The following is a 16,937-nucleotide window of genomic DNA, read 5'->3' as shown; positions in this document are numbered from 1 at the left end:
TCTGAACCAAGGAAAAGATAAAACAACACAAAACATATCGAATAATGTAAATCAAATCCAAATCCGAATTCGAGACAGGCACATGCCCGGAAGATGGAGGTTTTTGTCCCGCCTTAATCCTATAACTCCCCCTTTTGACATTTTGCTCAAATCGCTTCCATCGCCACGTTGGCCATATCGTATCGCGCTTGAGATTAGGACAATTCCGTTGGCATCCGCGGTGACACAAACACACCCACGCATTTGTCAATAGTTCCAGGGGGATCGAAGCAGCAGGGGGTAGCATCTATTACAAATGCAACCTTAGATTCATCAACAATTCCACAAGATATAATTGCCATCTGAACTGCGCAGCAGGCAGTGACAACTGGAAATTGTCCCGGGTAGGACATCGAACCCACTCGAGCATGACAAGTCATATGTTCTCGAAGAGACAAACAGCAGTCATTTGACACGATGCATGAGACCCGAGCCCCTCGCCTCTCATCAAGTAGGAGTAAGCACCCGGCCTAATTCCGGTTTTGTCTCGAGGCAGACAGCGCAAGGCCGAGACAAATCAAATGCCAAAGACGACCTGTATGAACCCAAATCGGGGAGGACAAATGCGATAATTGGTCCCGGGGAAACGTATGTGGGATGTTTTTCTAAAGGAATACGTAGATGTACTCTCAGAAGACACGTATGTGGGAGGGGAAGAGGCGCTGAAAAGAGCCAAAAGGGAGTCTGGTTCGTGATGCATCACACGAGGCCTGACGACATCCAGATACCGTATCATATACTTGAGCTGTTGAGATCTCGGTGTGGTGTGTCACGACTGGTGCTGAGGTTCCACAAATGCGAAACAAGGTAGTGACTTGCATTTGGAGGTGGTCATCCGGGGCAGGAATGGTGCATGGTGCATTTTTCTTTTCTTTTTTTATTATTTGTCCGTCATTCTGGTGCCGGGAATCATCCCTACAGAGCCCATGACATGGACTCTGTATTGAAGTGAGCCATTGTGGGCCAGACTTGCGAAGCTGTGGTTGTCGACAAGGGATAGTGCATGCATCAGCAGGACTCGGAGAGAAATGGTGTCGACATGAGAAAGAGGTGGGAGGGAAGGAGTGCGGTGAAGGGGGTGTTTTTTTTTCCTGCAGTCAAAAACGCAAGTAAGAGAGCAAGGCGACAACAAACGGTATGGGTTTTTGTATCGGATAGGACTGGTGGATCCCCGAGGGCCCTTCACAGCAAGTGGAAAACAAACCAGAACAAGCACCCACCACACCAGGAAATGAAGTGCAACAGAGTTCAGGATCAACATCAGAATCAAGAACCAAAAAAATTTGATAAAAACACAAGAAGGGAAGAGAATGCCACCCAAGACTAGTAGGAAATATTGGAAATGAGGAATACGGTCAGAACCCGCCGGCTCCGCGACCATAGCCGGACGACGTTGCCTGCGGGAACAGTTGACCCTGGTAGACAGTAGCAGCCCGGGGCTGCTGATTCAGGGTCTTAAGGGCAACCTCGGCGGCGTCCTCTTTGGCATTGTTGATAAACTGACCGTCATACCAATAACGAGCGGCAATATTCTGGCCCTGGACAGTGACGGTACTGGACCAGGCGGTACGACCTCCTGCGATTCCGAGATAAAAGTAATTAGCTTTCTGTTGCCAAAGGCTCGGAAACTAAAAGTCGGTGTACAAGTGAAAGGGGGGGCATTTTTCTGTCTTTTTCTGCAAGACTCCACTCCTTCCTGCAATGCCCACACACGAGAAACACAGCAGTGGATAGAGTCAGGCTATGTACGTAGATATTGGACTGGGGGATAAGAGGGAAAATAAATTTATCTGGTTCTGCAGCGTGGGAAGACGGTGGATGGAGAGACTGAGGGGGAGGAGAGAAGGAGGATTGGAAATCGGGTAAGTACCTCGCCGATCGGAGACAATGTTGAAGACAGGAGGAGACACTTTGGTGCGTGTGCAATGATCTGGATATGGTTAGCCAAGTATTATTGTCATTTAGGAGAAATTTGGGGCTGCTGATGCTTGTCCACGCATTCCAATGGCTTACCCTGAAGCTGGTCCTGCCAGCTAGGCCGGCTGCCAACACTATTCCCTTGAGGACTAGTAGTATACGACATTGTTGCTTCGTAGAGAGATGGGATATCGGAGGGGAAGCGGTTAAGCTTTGCAATTGAGGTGGTATGGAGTGGGATTGAAGGTGGGGAGGATATCAGTCCACGATGTTTGTTAATAACCCAATTGATGATGAAGATCAAAAGAGAAAAAAGAAGGCAAACTTCAAAGGGAGTCCACAAGATATAAAAGAACAGAATCAGACGAGCTCAATTGGACCCGTTCAGGATCTCCAGAGGTCTTCTTAAATGTATTTTTTTTTTTTCAATGACCTTCAACGACATGGGGAGCGGGGAGTCATATAAACAGTGGGCCATATCTTCAAGACCAGGAAAGAAACCCCCGTTATTTTATTTTTCTTTTCTTCTTTCTTTTCTGTATTTTCTTTTATTAATTTTTGGTATTTCTTTTTTTTTCTCTATATTTTAAATGTTTTATTTACCCCCTAGGAACAAACAGGAGCCTAACCGTCAAACCTAACGAAGGAGGGGGGGCTTATGCATGTCGATGTGGACATGGCACAGCGTCAGCCAAATCCCCCCCTCCATTATCCACCAGTCAAGGCCCGTAGGCGAAGAGTATGCGGATCATTTTGAGGCTGCAACCTGGAACGGCCCGGCGCACGCCGACTAAGCAAAAAACAGCCCTTGAAGAAACGCTAGACAGCAAGTAAGGGTTATAGAAGAGGGGCAAACCGGATGTTCCCAAGCTAGTTCCCGCTCTATGACAGACAGGGAGATATTGCCTAGTTCTCCTAGGATCCAGAATAAATGACACCTTTTATCGGAAGAAGGTTGAACGCGGATTGGATGGAAAAAAGTGAACAACTCAGAGAACCCCACGTTGGTTTTTTTTGGGGGGGGGGGAGAGATTTGCATGCGATTTTCATTTTGGATTTTCCTTTCTTTTTTCTTTTTTTTCTTTTCCATCCCTCGCCTCACTTGAACAGAAGTACCTTAGGGCAAGGAAAAAATAATGTCCCGAGATTAGTTTGCGCATGGACTTGAACCGTATCGGCGGAACGGCGGGCTTCTGGAATAACCATGAGGGACTGCATGAGGGGGTTAGAGAGCTGTGGGTGATCTCTGCCCAAAAAGCGGAGCCTGTGGCCACAGCGTCAATGTCATAGCTTTTATTGTTTAATTGTTTTTCGGGTGTGGAGGATGCCCGAAATGTAGATTTCAACCGAGTTGGGCATCGGAGAAGCGTTGCCAGCTCATCATGATGGATGATATCATGATTATTTTAGAGAAGTCAACTCTCACACATTGTTGACATCGGGAGTTGCTGGGCACCTTCAAAGCCACAGACCGGGCCGCCCTGCATGAACAGTTGCTGTCGGGCCCAGCATCAACATAGAAAAGGGATTTTTTTTATATTTTTTTTTTTTTTAAAAAAGGGGAGGCATTGAAATGGAATTGCGGCAAGATGGGTGGCATTACCGGAGAAACGTCAGAAAGCCATCAAGAGGGTTTTGCAGAGATCTGGAACAAAGATACGGCCAAGAACCCCCTGGTTCATTTTCATGTTGTCGGCTAGTCCCGTCGGGTTAACCGCCTGATGTGCAGAGACCCCCATAGAAGGAAATTCATCGACAGTTCATTTGTTATTCACAGAGATAAATTTTGAACATCCCAGTCAGAGCAAATGGGGTGTTCACTTTGACAGGTAAGTGTTGGGCATTCATGCAGAGTTGACAATATCCTCAACCATGGTTCTCAGTAATGCGGCTAAAATCGAGTATGCACGAAACACGTAGAGCAACAGCCGACGGTCGACAGGAGACTAGGCCAGCACATTATAGGGCGTCTAAAACATTGAGATAAAAAAAAATGACAATGACAATGAGTGAGGGGCTTGCCCCGCACCCAATCTTGAAGTACATCTATACATGTATGCTTCGCAGTAGACTACATAAGTACCACGTACAATGTTGGTACCTACAGTAGTAGACGTAGTAGACCAGTATACTCGCATGTTGAAATTATATACTGGGTATCATATTGGCTATTTCTTGGATTTCCATAAGGCAGCAAGGCCAGGGGTGTTCTTCGGGTTGTTACTCACGCTAAAAACAAAAGATTCATCCAGAACCAATCGATCATGAGCCCTAAACAATAGTACTATTTCTTCATATGGTACTCCTGTACATTAATTTATTTTTGGTCTCTGCATTCTGAGAAAAGTCCTAGGTGAGTAAGTAGGGTGTACATGCATTTTGGATCAGGTCAATAAGTCGATAGATCCAAGATCAATAGGTCAAGAGAGCACGAGACATCTAGCTTGAGACTTGAACCATGGTTCACAGAGTAGACTAGCCCTAACTTGAGATCAGCAACCATGGTTCAGCTTTCAGCGGTCAGACCGGTGGACTCTTTAACATGCAACGCCAGCATAACACCTTGGAACCTCTTGGGAAGGTGACATCAAATCGTAAGTTATCATGCTAGGGTCCCGGTGCAATATGAAAAATGCCCAAATCTGCAAGTCTGCAAGCCTGCTTGGGTCCCTGTCAAACCCGTATTAGAGGATCGCCCGGAACCAGGCTCGAGTCTCCGGAATCCCGTTTAAGATGATTTCGTGTCAATGAACAACAAACATATGGCAAGAATAATTCACAAGCTAAACTAGAACAAGAACAACAAAATGTTCGTATCCCGTGTTATTCACATCATTAAATCATTAAAGGCAACATAAAGCCCCCTGCGTCACAAATATCTCGGCTAATGCAGGACCAACTCATTCACCTAGTTCATCTCATCATAAACCATTGTTGTCTGCTCATGGAGCCGAAAGCCCCTGTGTCGCTTAGGCGGATCCTCTCCGCTGTAAAACCTGACCGATCAGGCGCCGAGGGCCCATGCGCTCCAGGCTCTTTACTAGCGAGTGCTGAGCGGGCAGGATCCAGGATGGACGCCGCTCGTGATGCCAGCGACGACGAATGCAGTCGTCAACTAGCGCGACTATCCCTGTTGCAACAATCACACTAGAAAAGAAAATCAAACCGATTCATCAGCCTCATGCCTCATCATCACTTTGTGCAGGGGTACTATGAGTGCATTGCGTTTGCATGCGGTGCATGCGTTGGTGCATTGTACACGATCCACACACCCCCTCATACGAACCACAGAAAAAAGAAAAGTGAGACCAAAAAAGGGGGAAGGTACAACAAAACCAGATGCAAATAGGGTCAAGGCCAGAGCCAAGCAGAAATTGAAAAAAGGAGAAAAAAAAAAAAAGAAAAAAATAAGTGGTTGAGGGGTAGAACCGGGATTCAGAATAACTTACTCGGCAACATCAGGCATTGTCTTGTAGACTTCAGGATCACTGATCCACAATGAAGAAGGTGGCACCCAACCCCCCTTACTTTCCTCTTCAACAACCTCCAGCGGCGCTAGCGTATCCGGTACCAAATGAGCAATAGTCTTAGAAGTGCGCGTGTCAATCAAGAAATAAGACACTTCATGCAGATCACCCTCTTTGCGGACCTCCCTCCGCCACTGGTACTTCGTGGACCAATACTCGAACTCGTATTTTTTAATCGAGCCAGGCCCTTTGCGTCGCAGCTCGACATGCGCATAATTTGAGAATTCGAGCAAAATCGACTCACCCAGTATCGGCAAAGCGCTCAGTCCTTCCTTCTCCTTCTCCAACTTATTCTCCTCAATCATCCCCTTATTTACTTCTTCTCTCACATCATAGTCATTCCCATGTCCATGTCCACAACCAGCCTCAAGCCTTGAATGCTGCCTCTTAAGCTCCCCATTTGGTGGAGAGTGACCAGCAGCAGAACCCGGCCTAAATCCAGCAAAAATATTGCTCCATGAGGTTGGCAGCGCAGACCTTCTCTCATGAGCAGGCACGACCTCCCGTCTTGCAGAATTACACACCTCGCGCCCCGAGTCCCGACAGTACCGCCGGAACGAGAACTTACGCGAGAAGAGGTCATTCATGCGCAAGTGGAAGAGGATGACGTCGCGCTGGGAGCCGTCACGGAGGTGGACGGGCGTGTCGACGCGCAAGTTCATGTTGCCGTCAATAGTTGCATCGTCGTGGCGGATGAGCAGTCGCCGCGAGGAGGGGAAGAGCGGCGCAAAGGATGAAGGCGTTGAGGGGATTGCATCAAGTGGGTAGAATTCTTGCCGCTCGTTTACACAATAGCGGCCTTCGTGGGGGCTTGCGGGCTCGATTGGTTGGGGTTCCTGGTCGAGCTCAGCTGCGGAGTATGTTGTTGAGGCGTAGGTTGAGGTTGAGGAGCGGGGATGGGGCTCGCGGCACTCGTACGTGACTTCGGCCCCCGATCTGGATGTGTGTTTTTGGTTGGCTGGGCTGGCGGCCCAGTCACTTTCGTGTGGTTTGGGGGCTATTCTGTCGCTGTGAATTGTTGCGGCCGTGCTTTTTGAGCATGAGCTGTCTGTTGAGCTGTAACTGCCAGCTTGGCAGGATTTATAGGAGCCCATGGTATTTGTGAAATTGGCTTGGGATATAGGTTGTGATGTTGATTTGGATTATAGGTGTGTGTATGTGATCCACTGATCTATAGTGAAGTAGGCGAAGAAGGGTAGAAAAAGTGGATATAAGCCAGGGATAACATCAAAATCAGCCGTAAGTAAGCCGCAGGTGGTGTGGTTGGCCAAATAAGGTATATCAGAGCAAAAGCGATCACACCCGGCGTTTGGACCTGTAGATAGTCCGGTTGATTCCGTCCACGGGTAGTTTGAGGAGGGGTCAGATTCTCATAACATGGATCTAGGTCACCGAGGAATAAAGGCAGTGGCAAGGGACATTAGAGTAATATCTCCAGAGTTATTATCAGGGATAATACAGGTGAACGCAAAGAAAATCATATGATCGAGAGCGAACAGAGAGAAAAGGGCAGGGGTGGGGGATTTCCTGTTTGAGAAGGCAAAATATATAGAATAAAAAATATCAGGGGGAATTGGGGAGAATGTGAAAGAGAGGAAAAAAGCAAATAGAAAAAAAAGGAGATCGAATCCCCCAAAGCCAGAAATCAGGTCGGGGAGAGAATGTGAAAAACCGGACTGTCACAATGTGGGAGAGTATTTAGAACATTTGGAGGGGAAAATATGGAAGAATGCTCAAACTCGTCATTTTGGGTACCCGACTCTTTGTTCTACAACTTATTTACGAGAGCCACACGGTGACACCTAATCATCGTAGCCTGTAGCACAAATAGAAAGAAAAGAAAAAGGGAGGGGGAAAAAAAGGAAAAAAAAGGGAAAAAAAAAAAAAAGAAACCGAAAATCAGCCACACATCCTGGGCTGTGAACGAAATCTACCTATTAAGGGGTGATAGGACTCCTAGCGTACCATGTGCTGTGTGACAGTCCCTGTGTTTCATCTTCATTCGTGGCTTTGTCATTTTACTTTTTTTGTTTCCCAACGTGAGAACCAGTCAGATTGTGGGGGCCTGCATCGAATAGGTCTGGACACGAAATTCCCTGTACTCCGTATTCTGTACCTAGAGAGATGGGTACTGAGATGTTAGGGCTCGGGCCCTTTAGAGTTCAAACACAGAATTCGTATACGCTATACAACCTACATCATAGTAGGGAATATACAACTTCTTTGGCAAAGGCATCCCTTTATACAACCCTTTCAACGTTGGGCATAACTCGGACGTCATGAGAACCTTGGAAACCGTGGGCCCCACGGTCCGTTCCGATTGTGTGGTGGAGACAGTAATAACCGACTATAGATTGTACCAAAGAGAGAGAGAGATATATATATATATATATATGTACATATAACTGTACCGAGGATAGAGTATATCTAGGTATCATACCATATTAAAGAACATCTGTTCCCGAGTTCGCCATAATTAGAGAGATACATTCTGATCGTACGATTTAACTTTCCTAACGGTGTCTTGGGGCCATGACGACATAGGATCGGCTAATTTCAGCGCACAGACTTTTAAGACCTATCATCGAACGAAGGGGTCTATGATCCCCCTCAAATTACTCACTCCGATCAGATCGAACACAAAACACGATGAACTCATAGTCCCCACTAACCATAGCCACGTCGATAATTGATCAACATTGCATCGATGCTACGAGAAAGCATCCCTTGGCCTGAACTGCGACCGAGAAAATATGTCCAATAAAATCTATGACCACCCGTAGCCGAGCGACCGCATCCGGGTTCATACCGAGATGATTACAATATCCATGAACATTACCCTGAATGGAAATCAAAACACATGTCCAATCTGGAAGACAGAAGAGAAAGAAAGAAGAACTGGCGGCGGTCTACACCTGCGCATAGAGAGGCCGAGGAAGGTCCTCACCGGGCTTGATCAAGGCCTCTGAATGGCAAGCTGGGTGGGAAACAAGCCCGACGAAGCTTCCTGGGACCGGGGGTCGGAAGCCTACATAGGCTTCTCGTCGGTCTTCTACTGTGACGGACCAAGTGTGCAATCCATAGTAGGAGGCAATAGAGTGGACCAACCAGCGACTGAGAAGTGTCAGCGGACTGGACAGTTTCGTTATGGTGGGAGAAAAGGCTTGAAACATACCCGAATCCAGCGGCACGATCATGAGCCAAAGTCTCAAGCACCATCTTCTCACCATCCCGCTCGCTATGAGAGCTAATCTCCTCTCGGAGTAGGCGGAGTCTCTCCTTTCGCTCGGGAGAGTCGTGCATCTGCCCATTACGACCGACAAAGACGATCTCATCTTCCGAGTCGTCACTAGCGGAGTTCTCGGGAGCATCCCGCAACCCCTCTTTCTCAAGCAGAAGCTCCCTCTCGTTCCACTTCTGAATAAACGTACGGACCTCTTCTTCCAGATCTCGGAGCATGCCATGCGCAGCACGCGCATGCTTCAGCTTTGACCTCAGCTCTTTCGGGATGTGATGCTTCTCATTAGCTCTCTCGGCAGCCTTCACGGCCGACTGGTGATCCGCCACATGGGAATAGTGAACATCCCACAGGGGCGCAAGATAATAAGGCATCGGGTCATGCCGAGTATAGGTAGGTTGGACATCCCAGTCCTTGGATGACGGCGGTTCCGCCCAGGGATTGTGCAACAGACGATCTTGGTGTCTGGTCAGCATTTGCCTACCAAACCTGCGCCAAAGGCAAAAAAAAAAAAAGTACAGGCCGGCATTCACCGCGACCTATCTAGTGCATATACGTACCATTCTCCCAGCGCTGTCTCCGACGGCTACCGTCTTTGCCTTTGAGCAGAGCCTCCCGGGTCTTAAGGCCATCCCGGCGTAGAGGCTCCCGACGTCGGAAGCTGACTGTCGGGGGGCGGGACTCGACCTTGACTCGTTGGGATGGGATCGCTTCGTCGTCGAGAGGGATCGACAGTGAAACGGTGGCTCCACGCAGACCCGAACGCGTCGGGGTCGGTGTGGACGGTGTACTCGCTGCGGGGGCTGAGTCCGTCAGGGACATGTTCTGCAGGGAGGCTGCTGCATGTTGCTCTGTCCATGCGGATATGGCTCGGGCCTGTTGCGGCGACAGGTGCCCTTGCGAACCCTCTGAGCGCAAGCGTGGATGGATAGCCATAATGTATGCAATGCGATCAAATGAAGGCAACAGTTCTAGGGAGAAAGAGGGATAAGGATAGGATAAGAATGGGCAAGATAAGAGACCTGGGAGAGATGATACGCAAGGTTGTCTGCACGGGACAACTCGCTGGATGTTGATTGGTGGAAGAGTGGGTACCTGATAGCCCTAGCCCTGGTTTCCTAATTTGGAGTACTGGGAAATTGAGAAACTACCCTCTCGGGGGAAGGTGGATCAAATATCGAGGCTGTATTCACTAGCTCAAGGCTGTATAGTTAGGCAACCAAGCCTTATAACAATTTTCACCAGGCTACTCCGTAGAGATATGAATCCTTATCTCCACAGGGCTGTGAGTCATGGCGCAGTCATAGTGGAGTTTTTTCCTTCATTCTTCATTCTCCACCTTCAATCCCCAGACTCGAGTACGCCTTTGGTTTGCCAATACCTTGATATTTAAGATAACTTGAACATCGAAGACTTGAATATAAAACTGGAGTCCGTATTCAGAGTTTTCAAGGACCGGATATACCGGAAGTCCGTTCTAAGAATAATAGATGTAATATGATACAGAGCCTCGGTGTTTTAGCGCGCGGGGTCCGAAAATGGCTTGGCACAGGGCGCGTGCCCAATACCTCTCTTCCTTGGAGCTTTTAAAAAGGAACCTTAGACCACCCTTCTGCTTATTCTGCTTATTCTTCTTATCCTTATTTTCATCCCCATCATGAAATTCCTCACTCTTGCGCCTCTTGCGCTGAGCGTAACGGCAACTGCCATGATCATAGTCAACCCAGAGCAACAACCTCTAGCGCCTTCAATTGTTCAAAATCCTCAGTCTAAGTCCCTAATCGAACTGGCCCCATACAAGACCCGATGGGTAACCGAAGAAGAAAAATGGTCGCTCAAGCTGGTAAGCCAAGTTTTGATTCGAACTTAACTATAACATAGTACTAACGCTCAACCAGGACGGAGTGAACTTCATCGATGTCACCGATGAATACCAATCAGGCTCCTACGGAACCCTCCATACCACGCGGGTTGTCCACTACCCCGAGGTAATGGCCCACTCACACGATATTCTGCCATTGTCCAAAACCCTCGACAAGAGTAACATGAGAAGCAACCTGGAACACTTCACATCCTTCCATACCCGCTACTACAAGTCGCAAACGGGAATCGAGTCAGCAACCTGGTTATTCGACCAAGTGACTGCCGCAGTGCAAGAGTCTGGTGCCAGCGACCACGGCGCAACCGTCAAGCGCTTCGACCACCCTTGGGGTCAATTCAGTATTATAGCCCGCATTCCCGGACAGACGGATAACACCGTCGTCCTCGGTTCCCACCAGGATAGCATCAACCTGTTCCTGCCTTCGATTCTGGCTGCGCCCGGCGCGGACGACGATGGCAGTGGAACAGTTACTATTCTCGAAGCTCTTCGCGCCCTGCTGCGGTCGGAGACTATCGCCCACGGAAAGGCCCGCAACACCATCGAGTTCCACTGGTACTCTGCCGAGGAAGGTGGTTTGCTCGGATCACAGGCTGTCTATGCTAGTTACAAGAAGAACCAGCGGAACGTCAAGGCCATGCTCCAGCAGGATATGACTGGGTATGTTCAGGGTACTCTGGATGCTGGCGAGAAGGAGTCTGTGGGTGTTATCATCGACTACGTCGATCCGGGCCTTACTTCGTTCATCAAGGAGGTTATCACTACTTACTGCGATGTGCCTTACGTCGAGACAAAATGTGGCTATGCATGCTCCGATCACGCTTCTGCTAGTCGGTATGGATACCCCTCGGCATTTGTCATCGAGTCTCAGTTTGAGAACTCCGATAAGAGGATTCACACTACCGAGGACAAGATCGAGTATTTGAGCTTTGATCACATGCTGCAGCATGCGAAGATGAGCTTGGCTTTTGCTTACGAGCTGGCTTTCGCCCCCTTCTGATTTTGTCACACTGGTTTACATTATGGTTCGGCGTTTTATGTGATATACCTCTGAGCTCGGTTCCCTCGTTAAGAGTACATTCAGGTTCAACCTGAAGTTGTTTTTAATTATTTTTTTTTCGGTCTTGGGGGCTTATACCCTACGTTCCCTCAATTGAATGATTATGATCTGTTAAACTTTCTATCCTAGTAATTTAGGATCGTGATGTTTACCTCGTTAACAAGCACGGTATACATAGTCATAACTGCCCATACTAGACACCAACCTGAGCCCTTATGCTCAGTGGTCAAGGGCATGTGGATCGTAATTGAAATACCGGGTACCCACCAGAATTAGTACAACCGCAGAGGAAGCTTAGTTCTCCTCCTTTCTCCTTAGCTTCTTCTTCTTTTTCCTTAGCCTTGCCCTCCTTACAGATTGAAAATTAGCACGGATTCTTGATAGCTTGCAAGGATGTCCGGGTGACGGCTCTCCATCCGAAATTTCTCCACCGGACGGTGCACCCGATTGTTTCCCCTCATGCGGGCAGATCAGCACGGGGATTTTTTCCCCTCATTGGGATAAAGCACGCAGGACCCTCGCCATAGCCCGGGAGTGCGTCCGAGTTGTAGTAAACTAGTACTATGAGAGTGTATATTAGTTAGTCGATACCTCGTTCCTAAATATGTCCTAATTCTATCTCTATCAAGGAAATATAGCAACAGTGAGTTACTCCTGGTAACCTCCACAACAAATCGTTCAGAGTCGCTAATACTGGAATTCATTATGGAAAGTGTCCAGCAACCTCGTTCCCCTTACCGTCATTAAAGGCGCAGGCCACGAGTTCATCCCCCTCCCCAAGGGCGAGAACGCAACCACTGCCGACTTCCACTCTATCCGCACCAAGACTGAATCCCCTGCGCACTTCACTTCGGGATTCTATAAGATTGAAGCAGGGCCTGAAAGACCCGCGAGCTACACTTTTGAGGAGACGAAGTATGTCCTCAATGGTCAGATCGATATTTTGGTATGTACCCCGTTATATATATTGAGAGCTACCTCTTCAATGTTTTGCTTATACTAACATTTCCGGTCCTAAATAGGATGAGGCTACTGGAATTACCCACCATCTAGTTCCGGGAGACTTTGCTTTTTTCCATGTTGGATCTAAGGTCAAGGTTTGTCATGACCCTCCTCTATATATCCAGGGATCGTACCCGAGATAGTAGCTGACAGCTCTAATTTCTCCCCGATTTAGTTCTCAACTAAGTCACAAGGACTTGCCTTCTATGCCGTTACTCGACCCATTCGATCTCCCCATCCTAACCTTGTAGGTCGGGAGGAAGACAAGGCTAGGTTGTAAGAGGACACTGGGAGTCGATCTATGGAAATATACTCATGACCTTAATATGGATTATCTCCCAAACAAAGCCCCATGCACTAGATTTGAAACCGGCATGGTGTGGTGAGATTATGAGAAAAGTACCTACATATGTATGTTGTGGGTACATAGAGTGAAAAGAAAGCATTTATCATATGATTTTGTGCCTCTCAGATCCTCCTGGCCTAGTATAGGGCTAGATCCAGATATGACGTAGCGATACTCACCGGTGTTTCGCACGTGATGCCCCTCTATCCTGTCCAAAAAAATGAACTCACCGTTTTCATACTTGTCGCTTCCAATTGTCATTTCTACATCAGGTCAAGCAGATATCCCTCCGTGGGATCAACCATCCCAACACCCTCTACATAAACCACCCCTCAAACAGCCCACCATGACCATTTCAACCCCTTACGCCAAAGAGCTCCAGCTTGCCAGCCTAGCCGTACAACGAGCAGCCATCCTAACAAAAGAGCTACTCTCTGCTGTCGACAAAGGCGCTCTTGACAAGAGCGACTCCTCCCCCGTAACGATCGCCGACTTCGCCGCCCAAGCCTCAATAATTGCGGCCATCCACAACGTCTTTCCAGACGACGACATCGTCGGCGAAGAAGACGCCACAGCCCTCCGCTCAAATCCAGACCTCCTCGCAAGAACCTGGGACCTAGCAACCAGCATCCACCTCAATGACCCAGAAAGCGAAGCCCTTCTCCACACCCCAAGTACCACCTCCGAACTCCTCGATCTTATCGACCTCGGCGCAAAAGGCGCCTGCACCCCCACTAGCAGGACCTGGACTCTAGATCCCGTAGATGGAACAGCAACCTTCATCCGCGGCGAGCAGTACGCAGTCTGTCTCTCGCTAGTCGAAAACGGGGTCCAGAAAGTCGGCGTCCTCGGCTGTCCCAACCTCCTGGAGTCAGGACCCGTCGCTGAACAGCGCGTCGACCGCGACGGTCTCGGTCATATGATCTCGGCCGTTGTCGGGCAGGGCGCTACCATCAGACCTATTGGTCTGGGAGCTTTGCTGCCGGCGCGCCCGCTTGAAATTGTCCCGCAGGTTGGGGCTTCCGACGTGCGGTTCATTGATACGCGTGCGGCGAAGACGCAGGATCTTGAGGCCCATGCACGTGTGGCGGCAGATCTTGGCTGTCCGTGGCCGAACCCGGTGGATTTGTGGTCGGCGCAGATGCGTTATGTTGCTATTGCCGTGCAGGGAGGGTGCAATGCTTTCGTGAAGGTGCCGTTGAGTCCGGAGTATCGCTCGAAGATCTGGGATCATGCGGGCGGTATGCTTATTGTGCAGGAATTGGGTTGTCTTGTCACGGATCTTGAGGGAAAACCGGTTGATTGTTCGCTGGGTCGTACTTTGGCTGGGTGTCATGGTATGGTTGTTGGGCCGGCTTCGGTTCATGGGAGGATTTTGGAGGCTGTGAAAGAGGCACGGGGGTTGTGAAATTTTTTTTTCCTCCTTTTATATACGTTGCATTTTTTTTTACATCTTGTTGTCTTTTGCATATCGGTTTTGATACCCTAGATAATCATATCATTGGCATGGTTACTATTGATATTAGTACTATATACATCATGTGTATAATGTAGCTTCTTCTACCGACACGAGGCGTGAGCACTGGCCCCTCTCCCCGCGTTACCCAGATTCTCAGGTAAGGAATCCTTGCTATGATTCATACTGTGTATTCTTACATTCAATAGAAAGGTACTTTGTGCCTGTGTTTCGTACTATTTCCAAGGTTATTTTTAGGCTCAAATCGTCTTCTGCCAAACTAGGTTCAATTGCGGGTCTCATTTTCCTTGATTTCCGTCTTCCAAGGTCCTACGCTTAGCACAATGTCTCGAGTATTTTTGAGTTCTTAGTTTGTCTACTGCTTGTGAATTTCCATATACCTCGATTTCAGGTTGATCTTTGTATTGAATAGGACTGTGCACGATGATCCACGCTTGGCAGAAATTGCGCCAGGTTATAGTTTGTTCTCACTGGGATAGACAGGGATGACGCCTAGTCTATGTTTCAGAAAAGTGTTTCTAGTAAAACTGAAAAGATGTGAATACTCTTTGGCTAGAATTAATGATGATTCCTTCACGCGAGAGAATCAAGTACATATGTAGTTCGAAGTAACCCTAATTATATCAGATAAAAGCGTTGATGTCATCACCATAGAATTGACCTCACATCATTTCCCACTTCCCGGTTCATCCTGCGATGGTCTGATTTCATTGGATTGAAATTGAATAATGGTCTGATGACCCTATGCGGGGAATCCCTTCTTTAATACTTTTAGTTATAACTTTGACTCCCCTCTTCTAGACTTTCGGTTCCTTTTTTAATTATACTCAGCTTCAGCTTGGATAATATATCCACCATGGCATCATTCAACCCATTCGCTAAACGCGAAACTCACAGCGCCAATTCGCTGAATACCTACCGGGTCCTTGTACCCCTCACCTGGGCTCTGGTCGTGGTGGTCGGCATCTATCACTCTGTTCACTCGCCCGACGATACCAAGAAGGGCAAGAAGATTTGGAAGCAGGCTAATAAGCATAATACTCCGTTCAGTCAGAACACTACGGTGACTGGCGTTTTCTGGTTAGTTAGGCTAAGTAGCACACCCGTGCCTATATTGGTGATGATTATGCTTTCGAACACCCACAACCTAACCTCCATCTAGGATCATCCTCCTCTTCTCTCAGCTCAGCTATGTCTGGCACCTCTTTTCCAAGAATGACGTCCTCATCACGGCAGCTGCCAATGTAGCCACTCACTTCATTCTGAACAACCTCTTCCTCACCGCTTGGATCCTCCTCTGGACCCGCAACCACTTCTGGGTCGCAGAGATCATCCTCATCGCCCACTTAATCAACCAGACAGTCACCTACTGGCGCCACCGCGGCCTGCCGGCATTCGTGCATTTGCCTGCTGTTGCCGGGCCCTATGCCTGGACCCTGACGGCGCTGTTCTGGAACGGCGCGGTTGCTGTCAACAGCCACAACTTGCCGGGCCGTATTGTTGCTAATATCTTTATCTGGGTTATTCTCGCCATTGGACTGTTTGACATCGTCCTCTGGGAGGATTATATCCTTGGGTATTGTTTGAGTTGGTTGACATTGTGTAAGTTTTGCCTTCTTTAAATCACTGTTTCAAGTGTTTTGCTAAAATACATACTTCTAGCAATCGCCCTCAGACAAATCGCCATCAAGATCATTGCCCTGCAATGGATCTTTGCCTTTGCCGTCTTTGGCGTGTTCTTGGTTGTCTCTCTGTATATCTCCACGACTAAGTATACTGGCCGCGACAGCCTCTTCCGTCGCGTTGCCCACCCCGAGACGGTGGACCGGGAGAGAGAGCCGCTACTCAACGAGGGGGTGTGAGCGTGTCGTCATGCCAGCATTAAGGACCCACTGCCATGATAAGCCTAACTAGTCGGTCGTTGGGGCATACTTTAAGATCGGACTGGGCGCCCGAGAACGAGACACGGTGGAAGTATGGATGTTGGAGAGATCTGTAAGGCCAGTCTTATTTTGGCGGAATTATGCACTCTTTTGTGATACCACCTGGAATTATGCAGTTTTTGTTAAGTGGCGTACTAATATGAAATTGCGTCGACCCACTTGGGACTGGGGAAGGTCGTATTGAAGACATGTTGAATACGTTTGATAATTTGATATTGGTAAAAGGAATAAAACGGATCATGAAGTTCCATGTACGGAGTGTACCATTCTATTTTAATAATCGTTTGATTATTGTTTCGATGAATTTCCCCCGTGCTGATGCGGACTGACATATGAGTCCAGCGTTGCCCTGACAACCACCAGCACCTCCACCTTTGTTGATGCAAAGCGGCGGATATGAACGGACTGGACGTGTTTGCCTAGTTGATCCTTTTTATTCTTTTATTGTCTCTTTCTTTTCATCTTGCTTGTGTGTCGAGCTCTGATATTGATATTGTACTCGCATTCCT

The 16,937-nt window shown here is 48.2% G+C and overlaps 7 protein-coding genes across 7 annotated transcripts; 4 read left to right on the top strand and 3 right to left on the bottom strand.

The window, feature by feature from the left end:
- Positions 1 to 1,394: 1,394 nt before the first annotated feature.
- Positions 1,395 to 2,267, bottom strand: N7537_002699 (uncharacterized protein; the record flags this gene model as incomplete). The annotated part of the gene is made up of 3 exons (XM_056893757.1): positions 2,053 to 2,267; positions 1,910 to 1,969; positions 1,395 to 1,615 (listed from the first exon to the last, which is right to left on the bottom strand). The coding sequence occupies exons 1-3, from the start codon at positions 2,120 to 2,122 to the stop codon at positions 1,395 to 1,397; spliced, it is 351 nt and encodes a 116-aa protein (XP_056758752.1). The 5' UTR covers positions 2,123 to 2,267.
- A 2,658-nt stretch (positions 2,268 to 4,925) lies between these two features.
- On the bottom strand, positions 4,926 to 6,577 carry N7537_002698 (uncharacterized protein; the record flags this gene model as incomplete). Its single annotated transcript, XM_056893756.1, has 2 exons — positions 4,926 to 5,103; positions 5,406 to 6,577. 2 exons carry the CDS (start codon positions 6,575 to 6,577, stop codon positions 4,926 to 4,928), a joined length of 1,350 nt encoding a protein of 449 aa, XP_056758751.1.
- Positions 6,578 to 8,392: 1,815 nt separating this feature from the next.
- N7537_002697 (uncharacterized protein) lies at positions 8,393 to 9,657 on the bottom strand (the record flags this gene model as incomplete). The annotated part of the gene is made up of 3 exons (XM_056893755.1): positions 8,393 to 8,597; positions 8,659 to 9,178; positions 9,282 to 9,657. 3 exons carry the CDS (start codon positions 9,655 to 9,657, stop codon positions 8,393 to 8,395), a joined length of 1,101 nt encoding a protein of 366 aa, XP_056758750.1.
- A 721-nt stretch (positions 9,658 to 10,378) lies between these two features.
- Positions 10,379 to 11,600, top strand: lap1 (putative aminopeptidase; the record flags this gene model as incomplete). The annotated part of the gene is made up of 2 exons (XM_056893754.1): positions 10,379 to 10,564; positions 10,620 to 11,600. 2 exons carry the CDS (start codon positions 10,379 to 10,381, stop codon positions 11,598 to 11,600), a joined length of 1,167 nt encoding a protein of 388 aa, XP_056758749.1.
- Positions 11,601 to 12,223: 623 nt separating this feature from the next.
- N7537_002695 (uncharacterized protein) lies at positions 12,224 to 12,942 on the top strand (the record flags this gene model as incomplete). Its single annotated transcript, XM_056893753.1, has 4 exons — positions 12,224 to 12,239; positions 12,374 to 12,606; positions 12,683 to 12,757; positions 12,838 to 12,942. 4 exons carry the CDS (start codon positions 12,224 to 12,226, stop codon positions 12,940 to 12,942), a joined length of 429 nt encoding a protein of 142 aa, XP_056758748.1.
- A 412-nt stretch (positions 12,943 to 13,354) lies between these two features.
- On the top strand, positions 13,355 to 14,416 carry N7537_002694 (inositol monophosphatase family protein; the record flags this gene model as incomplete). The annotated part of the gene is made up of 1 exon (XM_056893752.1): positions 13,355 to 14,416. The coding sequence occupies one exon, from the start codon at positions 13,355 to 13,357 to the stop codon at positions 14,414 to 14,416; it is 1,062 nt and encodes a 353-aa protein (XP_056758747.1).
- A 925-nt stretch (positions 14,417 to 15,341) lies between these two features.
- Positions 15,342 to 16,347, top strand: N7537_002693 (DUF1774 domain-containing protein; the record flags this gene model as incomplete). Its single annotated transcript, XM_056893751.1, has 3 exons — positions 15,342 to 15,565; positions 15,648 to 16,087; positions 16,148 to 16,347. 3 exons carry the CDS (start codon positions 15,342 to 15,344, stop codon positions 16,345 to 16,347), a joined length of 864 nt encoding a protein of 287 aa, XP_056758746.1.
- Positions 16,348 to 16,937: the final 590 nt, after the last annotated feature.

Source organism: Penicillium hordei (assembly GCF_028827395.1).
Source record: "Penicillium hordei strain IBT 12815 chromosome Unknown utg000001l_segment0_segment0, whole genome shotgun sequence".
Lineage (NCBI taxonomy): Eukaryota > Fungi > Ascomycota > Eurotiomycetes > Eurotiales > Aspergillaceae > Penicillium > Penicillium hordei.
Note: the sequence above shows the minus strand (reverse complement) of the source record. Positions and strands in the feature narration are given on the sequence as shown.